The 12719-nt window shown below is 43.3% G+C and overlaps 1 protein-coding gene across 1 annotated transcript; it reads left to right on the top strand.

The window, feature by feature from the left end:
• Positions 1 to 504: 504 nt before the first annotated feature.
• Positions 505 to 11935, top strand: Prb3 (proline rich protein BstNI subfamily 3). The gene is made up of 5 exons (XM_071609295.1): positions 505 to 568; positions 1470 to 1505; positions 2357 to 3607; positions 10633 to 10655; positions 11744 to 11935. The coding sequence occupies exons 1-5, from the start codon at positions 505 to 507 to the stop codon at positions 11933 to 11935; spliced, it is 1566 nt and encodes a 521-aa protein (XP_071465396.1).
• The last annotated feature ends 784 nt before the right edge of the window (positions 11936 to 12719 follow it).

The following is a 12719-nucleotide window of genomic DNA, read 5'->3' on the forward strand; positions in this document are numbered from 1 at the left end:
CACCTTCATAATATTCAATACACATAGGGACTCATACATCTTCATTGACTGAGTTTGGGTTTTAAAAACACACACACCAACCAAATCACATTGCAAATAAGGTCATTGTTGACACAAAAAAACATGTGTGCAGTACAACTTCCCACAAACACATTCACAGTAGAAGGACAGATTCATAGTCTCATTAAACAGACAAATTCACATAATTATGGAACTTCTGTTCTAATATTGGTGCTGATTGTGAGGACAGTTTGGCTTCAACACTGTTGCTCAACTCACATGCTGTGCCTCCTAGAAAGGACATACTGACAACCTCCTGTCCACCCCATCCTGCTGGGCTGAGGTCCCAAAGAGAAAGCAAGGATGCAAGACATCCTTGTGGGTCAGCTGTGAGGTCACCCAGCATGGAGTTCAAAGGCACCACTGTTCTGCTCCTCCATATAAAGGGAGTTGCCTGGCTTCCCCCAGCACAGATTTGGGAGCAACTGCACAACCTCCTCCAAGATGCTGGTGGTCCTGCTCACAGTGGCCTTGCTGGCCCTGAGCCCAGCTCAGAGCTCAAATGAAGGTAAAAGCAAATGGGGATTGTAGGAACTTCTGTGGTTTAGAAAGCCACACTACAGAGAGGGAAGGGGAGGGAGGGAAGATTATGAGGACAGGACTACAGAGTTTTTATGAAAAGTGTAATACGTCATATGGCTCTGTTTCATGCCAGGGCTTTAGACTTTTAGATAAAGTTGGAACATCCCTCTCAATTTTCAAGCAGAAGCATGGAGATGTAAGTTTTGCATTTGAAGAAAGATTGTTCCCTGTTGTAGGAGATGCAAGGAAGGGGGGAGACTGACACAGGGAAGCCTGCTGTGCAGACATTATTGTGTTCCAAGCAGACAGGCTGCAGGATGCCAGGCTCTACAGCAGATGCAGGACACAGGAAGGAGAAATCCCAACATCAGAGCTATGTCAGAGACAGAGATCCAGAGACTACACTGGACTCTGTCTATAGAGAGAGAGATAAATATCAGGGCCCAATTTCTCATTTATCTCTGACTTACAATCAGTATTTCAATGAGCTGTGTGCATGAGGTGGGCCTAAAAGTTCATGGAAGATTTCCATACTCGAAAAATGAAGTGAAGAAGCACTGAGGGTCTAAAAGAGCTGGAAAAAAACAAAATACCCACTTGTGATATTGACATACCCAGAACTCTTATCATATATTAACCATAATGTTCTACAGATGCTAGTTAAGACCTAAATGGTTTCCATATTTTCATGAATGTGGCAAGGCTAAACAGGGGCACCACCAGGCTTTCTCTCACATCTTCCTCTGTTTTCCTCAGCATCAGAGAGCTTGGCTGAGTTCACTTAGAGGGGATCCAGGTTGTGGTTGGAAGTCACCTTTCCCAGTAGAACGTGGGTGACCCCTGAGATTGGTGACTAACTTTTCACTTCATCTGTTCTTATTTCCTAGAGGTCAGCTATGAAGGCCCTTCCACTCTATCGACAGGTAAGGCCAGTTCATCCTCAGTTGATCTTCTCCTATTCCTCAGGAAAGTTCATTTCTACAACCTCTCCTTACCATCATTTTCATTTTCAGCAACTAATGGAGGTCATTTCCCTCAATAATATAAAAAAGCCTTTCCAAAGATTTATTCTGGGGAAAATGACCAGAACTACTAGCTTGATAACAAAAGGCAGAGTTAAGCTGTTGCCCAGAGAGAAAGAATTTCTGACAGGTGACAGAAAAATGCAAATGAGCTAATCTGCATCCTCAGTGGTCATTCAGTGCTTCCTAAATCCCCTGGATGATAGAGCTCTGGAACGAAATGCACAGAATTGTGTGTCTGTGTACCTTGTGATACTGTTCATCAGTACTTCTAGCAGATCAATACATGCTGCACGGTCTAAGCCAATTCCCTGTAGCCCATCACCTTGGGTTTCCTTCACTCTATTACATGTTATGAAGGTTAGTGTAGGTCACTAAACGACTACATGTCTTGATTCAACATGTGGCTTACATGTCTGACATGAATTCATAGACAACAAGTTATCACTGCATGCAGTGATAGCTGGTAGCATTCAGATATACAATCCCTTTGCTTTGCTTGGCAACTGGAAGGTATCAAAGATTTCCCTTAATGCAAATTCAGAGGAGAAAAACTTTCAAATCTGGGTAAGAAACAGTCCACATGATGAGTATATCAGTTAAGAGATCTCCCCGTGAGGAGGAAATGGAAATGGAGTTTAGAGTTGATAGGCAAGTTCTAGAATGAAGAGTCTGTGTACCAAGTCCAGAGAGGTGCCCGCTGAGGTTCTTCCACCAGCCATCACATCTACTCTTGTGCTGTACTCACACAGAGGTTGAGGACCCCAGCCAGAGCTCCGAACAAGTCCCTCACAGACCACCTCCTGGAGGACGCCCAACCAGACCTCCTGCTGATGGTGGAGATGACAATGAAGATGAAGATGAAGGTGATGACTCAGAGCAGGGACCACCAGAAGGAGGCAACCAGCAGCAGCCAGGTCGTCCCCCTCGTCCTGGACAGCAGCAGGGACCCCCACAGCAAGGAGGCCAGCAGCAGCAGCAGCAGCCACAGCAGCAGCAGCAGCAGCAACAGCAAGGTCGCCCTCCTCGTCCCGGACAGCAACAGGGACCCCCACAGCAAGGAGGCCAGCAGCAGCAGCAGCAGCAAGGTCGCCCTCCTCGTCCTGGACAGCAGCAGGGACCCCCACAGCAAGGAGGCCAGCAGCAGCAGCATCAAGGTCACCCTCCTCGTCCTGGACAGCAGCAGGGACCCCCACAGCAAAGAGGCCACCACCACCAGCAGCAGCAAGGTCGCCCTCCTCGTCCTGGACAGCAGCAGGGACCCCCACAGCAAGGAGGCCAGCAGCAGCAGCAGCAAGGTCACCCTCCTCGTCCTGGACAGCAGCAGGGACCCCCACAGCAAAGAGGCCACCACCACCATCAGCAGCAAGGTCGCCCTCCTCGTCCTGGACAGCAACAGGGACCCCCACAGCAAGGAGGCCAGCAGCAGCAGCAGCAAGGTCGCCCTCCTCATCCTGGACAGCAGCAGGGACCCCCACAGCAAAGAGGCCACCACCACCAGCAGCAGCAAGGTCGCCCTCCTCGTCCTGGACAGCAACAGGGACCCCCACAGCAAGGAGGCCAGCAGCAGCAGCAGCAGCAGCAAGGTCGCCCTCCTCGTCCCGGACAGCAACAGGGACCCCCACAGCAAGGAGGCCACCACCACCAGCAGCAGCAAGGTCGCCCTCCTCGTCCTGGACAGCAACAGGGACCCCCACAGCAAGGAGGCCAGCAGCAGCAGCAGCAGCAGCAGCAAGGTCGCCCTCCTCGTCCTGGACAGCAACAGGGACCCCCACAGCAAGGAGGCCAGCAGCAGCAGCAGCAGCAGCAGCAAGGTCGCCCTCCTCGTCCTGGACAGCAGCAGGGACCCCCACAGCAAGGAGGCCAGCAGCAGCAGCAGCAAGGTCGCCCTCCTCGTCCCGGACAGCAACAGGGACCACCCCATCAAGGAGGCCAGCAGCAGCAGGAGCAGCAAAGTCACCCTCCTCACCCTGGACAGCAGCAGGAACCCCCCCAATCAGAAGGTAATTGGGAGCTTCTGCCTCATATCATCCTGCCAATCCCTGGGCATCACCTTCACTCTCCCAAGTGGATAGAGTAGAAAATCCTCCCCAGCTCAGTCTACCCAGTACACCCTAGAATTCTGGGTCCACTGTGATTTAAGCTTACTCTCTAACAAAGGTGCTAATTGTGCTTCTCAGAATTGAAGGTGCTAACAAATCATCTGGAAACCTGTTGAAAGTACACAGTCATGGAACCCATTTCTAAATGGGTGTAATCAGGCATTCTTGGGCAGTGTAGGAAAACCATTTAAGTTCTTGAAGGTAACTCTGATCATCTGTCATCCTGTACCAAATGTTCTTTCTGTCAGTGTTTACTAAGCATGGCTGCTTTTGGGGGGCAGGGCATTGAACTCCCTTTGTTCTGTGTCTCCTTGCTCAGACTCAGATGATTGCCCATTTCCTGTTTCCTTGTGACCATGAAAAGACAGTTCTATCAACCACTGGGCCTCTCAGTCTAGAATCCCTGCCATGTGAATTCACCTCTGTGCTCCTAATTGGACACTCAATTTTTATTTGTTTTGACAAATTAATCTACACCTGACTGGAAAGTCCAACTGAATAAAAAGATGTTCAACTAAATCATGAATGCACTTATCCTACCTCCTCCTAACCTCCACCATAAATCTGGATCATTAATTTTTTTGTATATCCTCTTGGAAACATTCATACACATATAAGCACATCTCTCTATTTTACTCTACAAATGAGTATCATAAATTCTACTCAGATCTCATTGTTTCTCCTTTCAAGTACCATATTTTATAACAATTTCAGAGCAGTTCACGAGATATACATATCATTTCACCATCATCCTTCGCTCCTCCTTTTTTCTTCCTTTTGTTATTTTTTCTTCTTTCTAAATAAATTTCTATCTTAATTTTTGAATTTATCCATTTCTTCTTCTCAAAATACCTCCTCCTTCTCCATCTTTTTGCCTCCTTCTTTATTATTTTGCAATTTTTAGTAATTCATGGAGTTACTGATTCAAACCTTCTCTAATCAAGCCATGTGTAATACCCCTACTATAGTTGGACTTTGCAGATATCCCCTTTGTACATCTGATCATGACTATTTTCAATACCATCCACAAAATTAGTAACCCCAAAATATTCTTCTTATATTTTTATTGATCCATTATAATTACCCATGATATGGGGTATGTTAACTATTTTATGGATACATTATAATGACACATGATATTGGGATGTGTTAAAACCACATATTCACACAGTGAAAAATGTAACTTGTTGAGTTTCAATCCTCATACCTCTCCTTCCAGTAGTTATCTTTATTTCCTCATATTGTAAGTGTGAATGTAGAGCATGCTCAGTGCAAGCTGTCTAACCAGGGTGGAAGGAGAAGCAGGAGAAGAGCACGTGGGCTCTCCCCTGCAGGGCTTCGGTGATGCCAGCCATATTTTAGAAACCTCCTGCATGTCACATCTTCCCTACAAACTCCCCCCCCCCTTTTTTTGTTTCAGAGAGTGAATAAGAAGACCATGTCCTTCGGAAAATTCTGCCATTGGAACAATACGGTCATAGTCATGTCCTCTATAGACTAATAAAATAATCAGCATGCATTTTCTGATTGCTGTCTCTCTTTCTGGGGTGGGAGAGTGTGGAATCTGAAGATCACGGACAGAGTGTAAGAATATCCTGCACCTCCCTCATGGATGCCTCCAGAAAGCTTCCCTCCTTCTTCATCCACAAGTCAGGTGTAATCACTGCCATGTTTCCAGCATCCCTTACATCCCAAGTGCAAGCTTTAAAACTATTTGAGAGTATATGTACTAAATGCTTGTAAATGTTCAGGAAAGAAAGAATATAGAATACCAGTCAGGAATTAGCAAAGGCTGAGAGGTTCTACACATTTTGAAAATCTTTGACCCCTTTTTCCAAGAATGAGAATAGAGGTTCAGGCACCTTTCCCCTAGAACCCATCATTTCTCTCCTGAGTTCATCATTGCCTAATTCTGTCCCTCTCTAGATTCCCACCTATCTTTGGAACCTGTGGAAATTTGGTCAATAGACAGTAAGGTGCATTTTCTGAGACATGAAACTTGGAGACTTTCAGACATGACTTCTGGTTTTCCTCAGTCTCTGGATCGTCATCAGGCTTATAGAGTAGTGCCTGGGCTGATCTGAGCGCACTATGATGTATCAGGCATTTGAGAATTTCATACAGTTTCTTGTACATACATCAATCATACAGATTTATATTACTCAGCAAAGTTAAAACATCGTATCTTTAAAGAAATTATAACACATTGAAATATTCTAGGTATTTTATATAATTATTTATTAGTTGTTTTATATAATTTTTTATTTATTATTTAATTATCTATTTGGTAATTAATATAGGGTCTTGCTTTGTTCGTGAGGCTGACTGTGAACTCACGCTCCTCCTACTTTTTATTCCCAAGTAACTGAGATTGAAAATGTTGGATCCCATGACAATTCATTCCTAATTAATTTTATTCCCCCCTATTTGTTAAAGTGAAAATAACTTGAGATATTTTGAAACTCGCTAGAATTTTGTAAAATCCTATAAAGTACAAAATGGCTTGAATGAGAATATTATTTTTGGAAGAATTCAAACCTGTCCAAAGGTTTAACAACATTTGAATAAATACAATCATGGCTCAATTTCAAACAAACCCAAGGTGTCAAAATATTATGCAGACACATTGGGTGAGGTAGTTGTAAGGTGGAAACTGAGGTGTTGTAATATTGAGAAGACTCACATTTCTTAAGAAGTCAAGGTCTGAATAAAACACAACAGGAAGCATATGAAAAGTATCCTGATGTAACAAAATCTTTGCTTCCTGGACCATTTGCATGAAAGGAACAGAAAATCCTCTACATTTTAAGATGAATACTCAGAGAAATTTATTATTTCAACAGACATCAAAACTGCTTCCCTTTTTCTTCCAAAACCCTTACCATATTGGAAGTGTAAACCAGTTTAAGTCATAATTTGTGAATAAATGCAATCAAATCTTTGCCAGGTTAATTGCACACATAATTTGTTTTTCAAAATTCCCATTCCAGAAATAACTATGATTTTCTAATATCTATTTAGGTTTTTTCCCTGTTGTGAAACAATTAATTCTAATTAACAACAAGAATAGCTCTGTTTTTATCACAAAAACAAATCTTTCAGAGCTTATCTCTTTGCTTGTTGGAAACATGTTTTACCCTTCTCATATATAGAGCTGCTTTCCTTATTTATTTTGAATTCTTCATTTAGTTTCTTTGATTTTATTAAGTTTCATTTAGTGCTTTTTTTTTAACTATTTTTGTTCCACAGAATGGAATTCTTAGCACATTGAGTAGTGTTTCTTTTTTTTGGTGTAAGACAAGAGTATATACATTACTGTTTACGATTAGCAATTAAAATTATCTTAGGTAATCTAACTTAGATATTTACTAAATATGCATTACATAACTGAACTTATCAATACTTAGGAGTTCAAGGTCTGAGAATTGGAAAATATTTTAACAGACATTTTATAAATATAATCAGTGCCGAAACCCCTTAATACACTTTTAACTTTCTTGCACATATTCATCTGTTACTAACAATTCTATTTAGAATACTCATGAAAATTTTATCATGATTGACAAAGCTAGCCATCAACTCATGTTAATTCTGGCTGGAGTATTTGCCTGTCATCAGAGTGAAACTATAAAAGTTAAATACCTGGATTTTGCTGTTTTCATTATCATCCTTGAGAAGAAAGCGATGGTTTGTGCACTTTTTCCTGATGGTAAACTTACAGTCCTAAATCACAAGCAGGTTAGTATTTGCTGACAGGAGGGGATGTCTTCCACATGGAGATTTCACAAATTCCTTAAAGGAAAAGAAGGAAGTTTAAAGATTTTGTTTGTAGTTTGCACTGGTGTCAACTTCTGTGATGACTGAAGACTTAGGTTATTTTCAAGAAAAAATTGCTATTCTGTTTTTGAGCAGATATCAGGCAGGCAAAGAGGATGCTTCTTCCTTTGCCATTTCACAAGTACCCTAAAACAGCATTCATGTAAAATGTGTATTTTGGGGTGAATGCTTATGTCATTCTTTTCATCTCTGTGACAGAAATACCTGACAACAAAAACTTGGAAAGTTGATTTTGGACCACTCTTTAAGAGTTTCAGTTTATGCCTAGCCAATTCCATTTCTCTCGGCCAAGGCAAGGGAGAATATCAAGACAGAGGGAAATGGTAGAGGTACTGGGAGAGAGAGAGAGAGAGAGAGAGAGAGAGAGAGAGAGAGAGAGAGAGAGAGAGAGAGAGAGAACAAGGAGATAGGAACAAAATATAGAATCCGCAACTCATGATCTCAGTGGCCCACCTCCTCTACCCATGACCCACCTGCCTGCAGTTACCACTTGGTAATCCATTTAAATTATTGCTTCATTAGATTATCCATTCAAATTATTGATTCATTAGATTAATCCAATAATTAAGTTATAGGTTTTATCATTGAATCTTTTCACCTTTCACTTGAACACAGGGGCCTTTGGGCAACACCTTATATCCAAAACATAACATTCCAACCCTGGTCCCGGAGAGCTCATCTTCATCTCACAGTGCAAAATGGGAATAGTCCATTTCCAGGGTCCCCATAGCCTTAACAATTTTAGTACTTCCCCAAAACCCAAGTCCAAATTCTGCTCTGAGACTAAAGGGAAACTCTTGACTTTGAGTCCAAACCCCCAAATTGAAAGCAAGTTATAGGCATCCAATAAAATAAAGACACAGAGGAAACCTTTCCATTACAAAGAGGAAGAATAGGGCAACACACTGAAGGGTTGGGACAAAAACAAGATTAAAACCCAGCAGGTAAACATTAGGCCAAGAATCCCACATTCATCTTTTGGGCCCTATGGTATGAGGTGTGATCTCATAGGGGCCTGGGCAACCCCACACCTATGGCCTTGCCAGTTTCAGACCACATGGACCCTCTCTTAAGCTGGCTCTGTTCATAGACAATGTCTTTCCTCAGCAGACATATCATAGCACTGGTGTATCTTAATTCTGGCATTTCCCATTCCACCCATAATTTCATCTTTACAGCTTCATACATCACCCTCTCAGGGGTTACATGCAGGACTTCTAACCCTGTCACACGTTGCTTGATCTCTCAGGCCTTCCTTGGAAATCTTGGTGGAAGTTTTAATTTCCCATTAACTCCAGCACACTGTATTCCTGAAAAATAAGCTCCACATGGAGGATACCAGTCTGGTGCCTGCTGCAGCAAAACGGAAGCCCCTTGGACCAGGCCTATACTAGCTTCTTAGTGCCTGGATGATGGAGCATGGTGAAACAAATCCTGGGGAAACAACTTCCTAGGCACCCCTGTGAGAACAGGGTCTTCCCATGTTCTCTGGGGTTTTACTTTTACACCCCAGAGCCTGCAATGGATGTAGTCATGCTGATTCCTGAGATACCTTCAAGTCATCTTTCTTATCCTCTCATACACTCAATTTCTCATTAGTGGTGGTAATCTCCTCAGCAAGCACACATTACCAGTATTTCTTCTTTTGCTAAACTGCAAGTGTTTTAAATATTTCTTCTTTTTTTTGACACAATTCTCAGTGTAAACATGGCTGAAAGCTTCCAGAGACACCTATGCCAGTACATGAATGCTGTGCTGTCTTGATATTTTCTCTTGCAGATTCATTAGTCCATAAAATTTAAATTTACCTTGCAGAATGTCTCATGTCAACTTTTTTACCCAGGTGTAAGCTGTCCTTCCTCTGTTCCAATTTCCAACATTGTGCCCATTCCCCTTTAAAGCTCATGAACACATTGCTTACTCTTCTCATTCCTATCTGCATTCTGATTATTGAAACTCTCATCAGAATCACTCATGCAGCTGTGCTTACAACATTTTAAGCCTTCTTTAGCCTGCATCTCCAAACTTTTCAAAACTCTCTCACCAACTAATTTTCAAAACTCTATACAACATGGTCTAGTTAATCACAGCAATGATACCACTTCTTGCTTCCAACTGCTATGTTAGCAGTTAAAAAAAAATGGTTTTTGACTCTTGGCTTCAGAGTTTCATTTCATGGTTGGCTTATGCCTCTTCTCTGGGAATAAGGTCAGCAGAAAGTCATGGCAGTAGGGCAAACTGGATAAAAACTATTCAGCACATGACAGCTGGGAAAAAGTGTGAGGATCCTGGGACAAAATATATAATCCCAAAAGCATACCCGAATAACACACTTACTCGATCCACACCTCACTCACCTACAGCTACGGCCCAGTAATACATTCAAATTATTAATTCATTAAGTGAATTAATCCACTGCTTACATTATGGCTCTCATAATCATTTCATTTTCTGCATTGACACAGAAACTTTTGGGGGATTCCTCATAGTCAAACCATAACAGTATCTTCTCATTGCTGTTTGACGTATATGAAGTAACAGATTCTGCATTTCCATTCACACATTTGTTATTGAACACAGAGTGGTGTCACCTTCACATTCATTAGAGATGTAAAACCCAAGGAAGACAAAATGTTTCACTCATATAATCCTGAAAGCTGAAATGTTAGACCAAATAGATCTTTTTATTAAATCAAAAAGTGACACTTGTCCTATTTGCTAATGATTTACTTAAGTCACAGAAACTTGAATAATGTTTCTGGTCATTTTAAAAGTTTTGAGAGACATTCTTCAATTTACATAAGCATTATTTTTCTTCAGTTTTTGAACAGAGTTATCAATTCCTTGGTTAGTACCATATAGTGGAAAAATATTACACCTATAAACAGTTCTTTTACATATATAGATTCAAGTTGATCTGATACTTTTCATTTAGTATTAGAGAATATCAAGAAACACATTCAATTTTTTGAGATATTTGAGATCTGTAGGGAGTCACCCTGGCTCCAAAGACTAATCTCTACATCCCCCAAGAAGGGCCATCCAAAGGTGAGTCCTGTTGACTCACATGATCCTTACCCACCAATCAGAACTTCCCCATCACCGTCCACTGGTAAGTCCTGCTGACTCACATGATCCTTACCCACCATGCCAGCTGCCCAAATCATTAAATTGTTAAACTGTTTCAACCTCAGACCACCCCCAGCTCCTATAAATATGCAGAGCTGCCTCAATAAACGGGCATTTTCTCTGATGGCAAGCCTTGATTGTTCTTTCATTGGTGCCAAAACCCGGGAAAGGGAATTTCCTCGCTGCTCGAGTGCCCCCTCTCTCAAGGCTTGCTGTCTTCGTCCACTCTTTCAAGCGCTGCTCACAACACCAGCCCCTCAGTAGGTGAGTTCCCCTATTGGGTATCCAACTTCAGACGGGCAATGCTGGGGCTTTAACCGTGATCATCCGGCAAACCTCTATTGCCCATTCTGTAGGAGAGAACGCACCCCACCACGACCTTCATGATCAGGATGGACTGTCTGGAACCCGGCTCATGAGTGGGAGGTCCTGAGGGGTGGAAGAACAGGCACTCCTCTCTCTCTCTCTCTCTCTCTCTCTCTCTCTCTCTCTTTAACCACCCTTGTCCCTCTCCTGTCCTAAATAACCCGAAAAACCTGGTGCCAGGTGGTCCATGAATTCCAGCCATTCTGGGACTGCCAGCTGGATTCTCAGGTGACAAATTGACCATCCTCCCAGCCCCAACTCTCCTGAGTCATATTGGTTGAGCTCCCCTTGCAGGAATGCCTGTGAGGAGGCTCATCCAATTCTGTTGCAGTCCAGACCCTTCTCACCTTCCCACGTCCTATTTAGGGACCATTATAGGGTGCCTCTTCTTCCATCCCTGCAAACTCCCCCTTAAAATGCCCCTGGATAATGTGGATCGGCTATCCCTCTCTCCCGATATAAATCCCAAGACTCTCATGAACGTCTGCACACAAGATTGACCTTATTATAAATTGGACAATTGAAGTCAATGGCCACCAGGAGGATCCCTAGATCCCGCAATTCTCAGAGATCTGTTTAACTTCTGCGAGCACTCAAAAAAGTGGAAGGACATCCCCTATGTTGAGGCTTTTTCTCTTCTTCGTACTTACCCCGACCTATGCTCTTACATTAATGACACTACTGACCCTTCTTTCCATCTGGCAGATGATCCCCCCTCCCTACCGACCTCCCCCTGCGGTTCCCCCTGCTCCCCCTGACACCTTTAGTTCTCCCCAAATTAGGTCCCGCTCCCTAGTCCCACAAACCATGGCCCCATTAAGAGAGGTTGCTGGACCTGAGGGCATTATCTGGGTACATGTCCCGTACTCTATGTATGACCTCATGCAACTAGAGTGAAGGTTGGGCTCATTCACTACAGATCCCACCACTTACATTAGAGAGTTTCAATGGGTCCTCCAGGCTTATAGCCTCACTCACCATGATATATGTGCGTGTGTGTGTGTGTGTGTGTGTGTGTGTGTGTGTTATTGGCTAATACTCTCCTTCTTGAGGAATGTACCAGAGTCTGGGAACTTGCCAGAGTCCATGCGGATGAAACCCACCCAGTTAATCCCCATCACCCTCCAGTGCCACTTGCTGCCCCAGATCAAATTCCTGACTGGGTTTTTAATACATAAGCTGGCATACATAGTAGGGACCAATTCTCTGCATGTATTATTGCTGGGCTGAAGAAAGTGGCACTTAAGGCTGTCAATTTCCAAAAATTAAAAGAGATTCTTCAAAAGCGAGAGGAGACCCCATCAAAATTTCTGGATCAGCTTACGAAAGCCCTTCAGCAGGATACTAACCTAGATCCCGAAACCCCAGATGGCCATCCTGTCCTTATGACATATTTCCTCTAGCAGAGCTACATCGACATCCAGGCCAAATGAAAAAGGCTTAAAAGCCACCCTCCAGACTGAGATATTGATGGTAGCCTTTAAGGTTGTTCACAACCGGGATGAGGAAATCGAGCACCACAAGCACAGGGACAAACACAGTAAATATCAAATGCTCACCCAGGTGTTGCTGGGGCTTCCTCAGGTCACCGCCCATCATCACAACTCCCCCCCCCCGCAGGCGCCTGCTTCAAGTGTGGCAAGGAGGGACATTGGGCCAAGGCATGCCCCGCACCACACAC

Source organism: Marmota flaviventris, chromosome 3, assembly GCF_047511675.1.
Source record: "Marmota flaviventris isolate mMarFla1 chromosome 3, mMarFla1.hap1, whole genome shotgun sequence".
NCBI classification, from domain to species: domain Eukaryota; kingdom Metazoa; phylum Chordata; class Mammalia; order Rodentia; family Sciuridae; genus Marmota; species Marmota flaviventris.

What these genes read in the sequence shown, in the direction of transcription:
- Prb3 (XM_071609295.1), top strand. Translation starts at nt 505, where the DNA reads ATGCTGGTGGTCCTGCTCACAGTGGCCTTGCTGGCCCTGAGCCCAGCT. An exon ending in AGCTCAGAGCTCAAATGAAG is followed by an intron (nt 569 to 1,469) that starts GTAAAAGCAAAT and finishes CTTATTTCCTAG; the next exon opens with AGGTCAGCTATGAAGGCCCT. An exon ending in TTCCCCATCACCGTCCACTG is followed by an intron (nt 10,656 to 11,743) that starts GTAAGTCCTGCT and finishes TCCATCTGGCAG; the next exon opens with ATGATCCCCCCTCCCTACCG.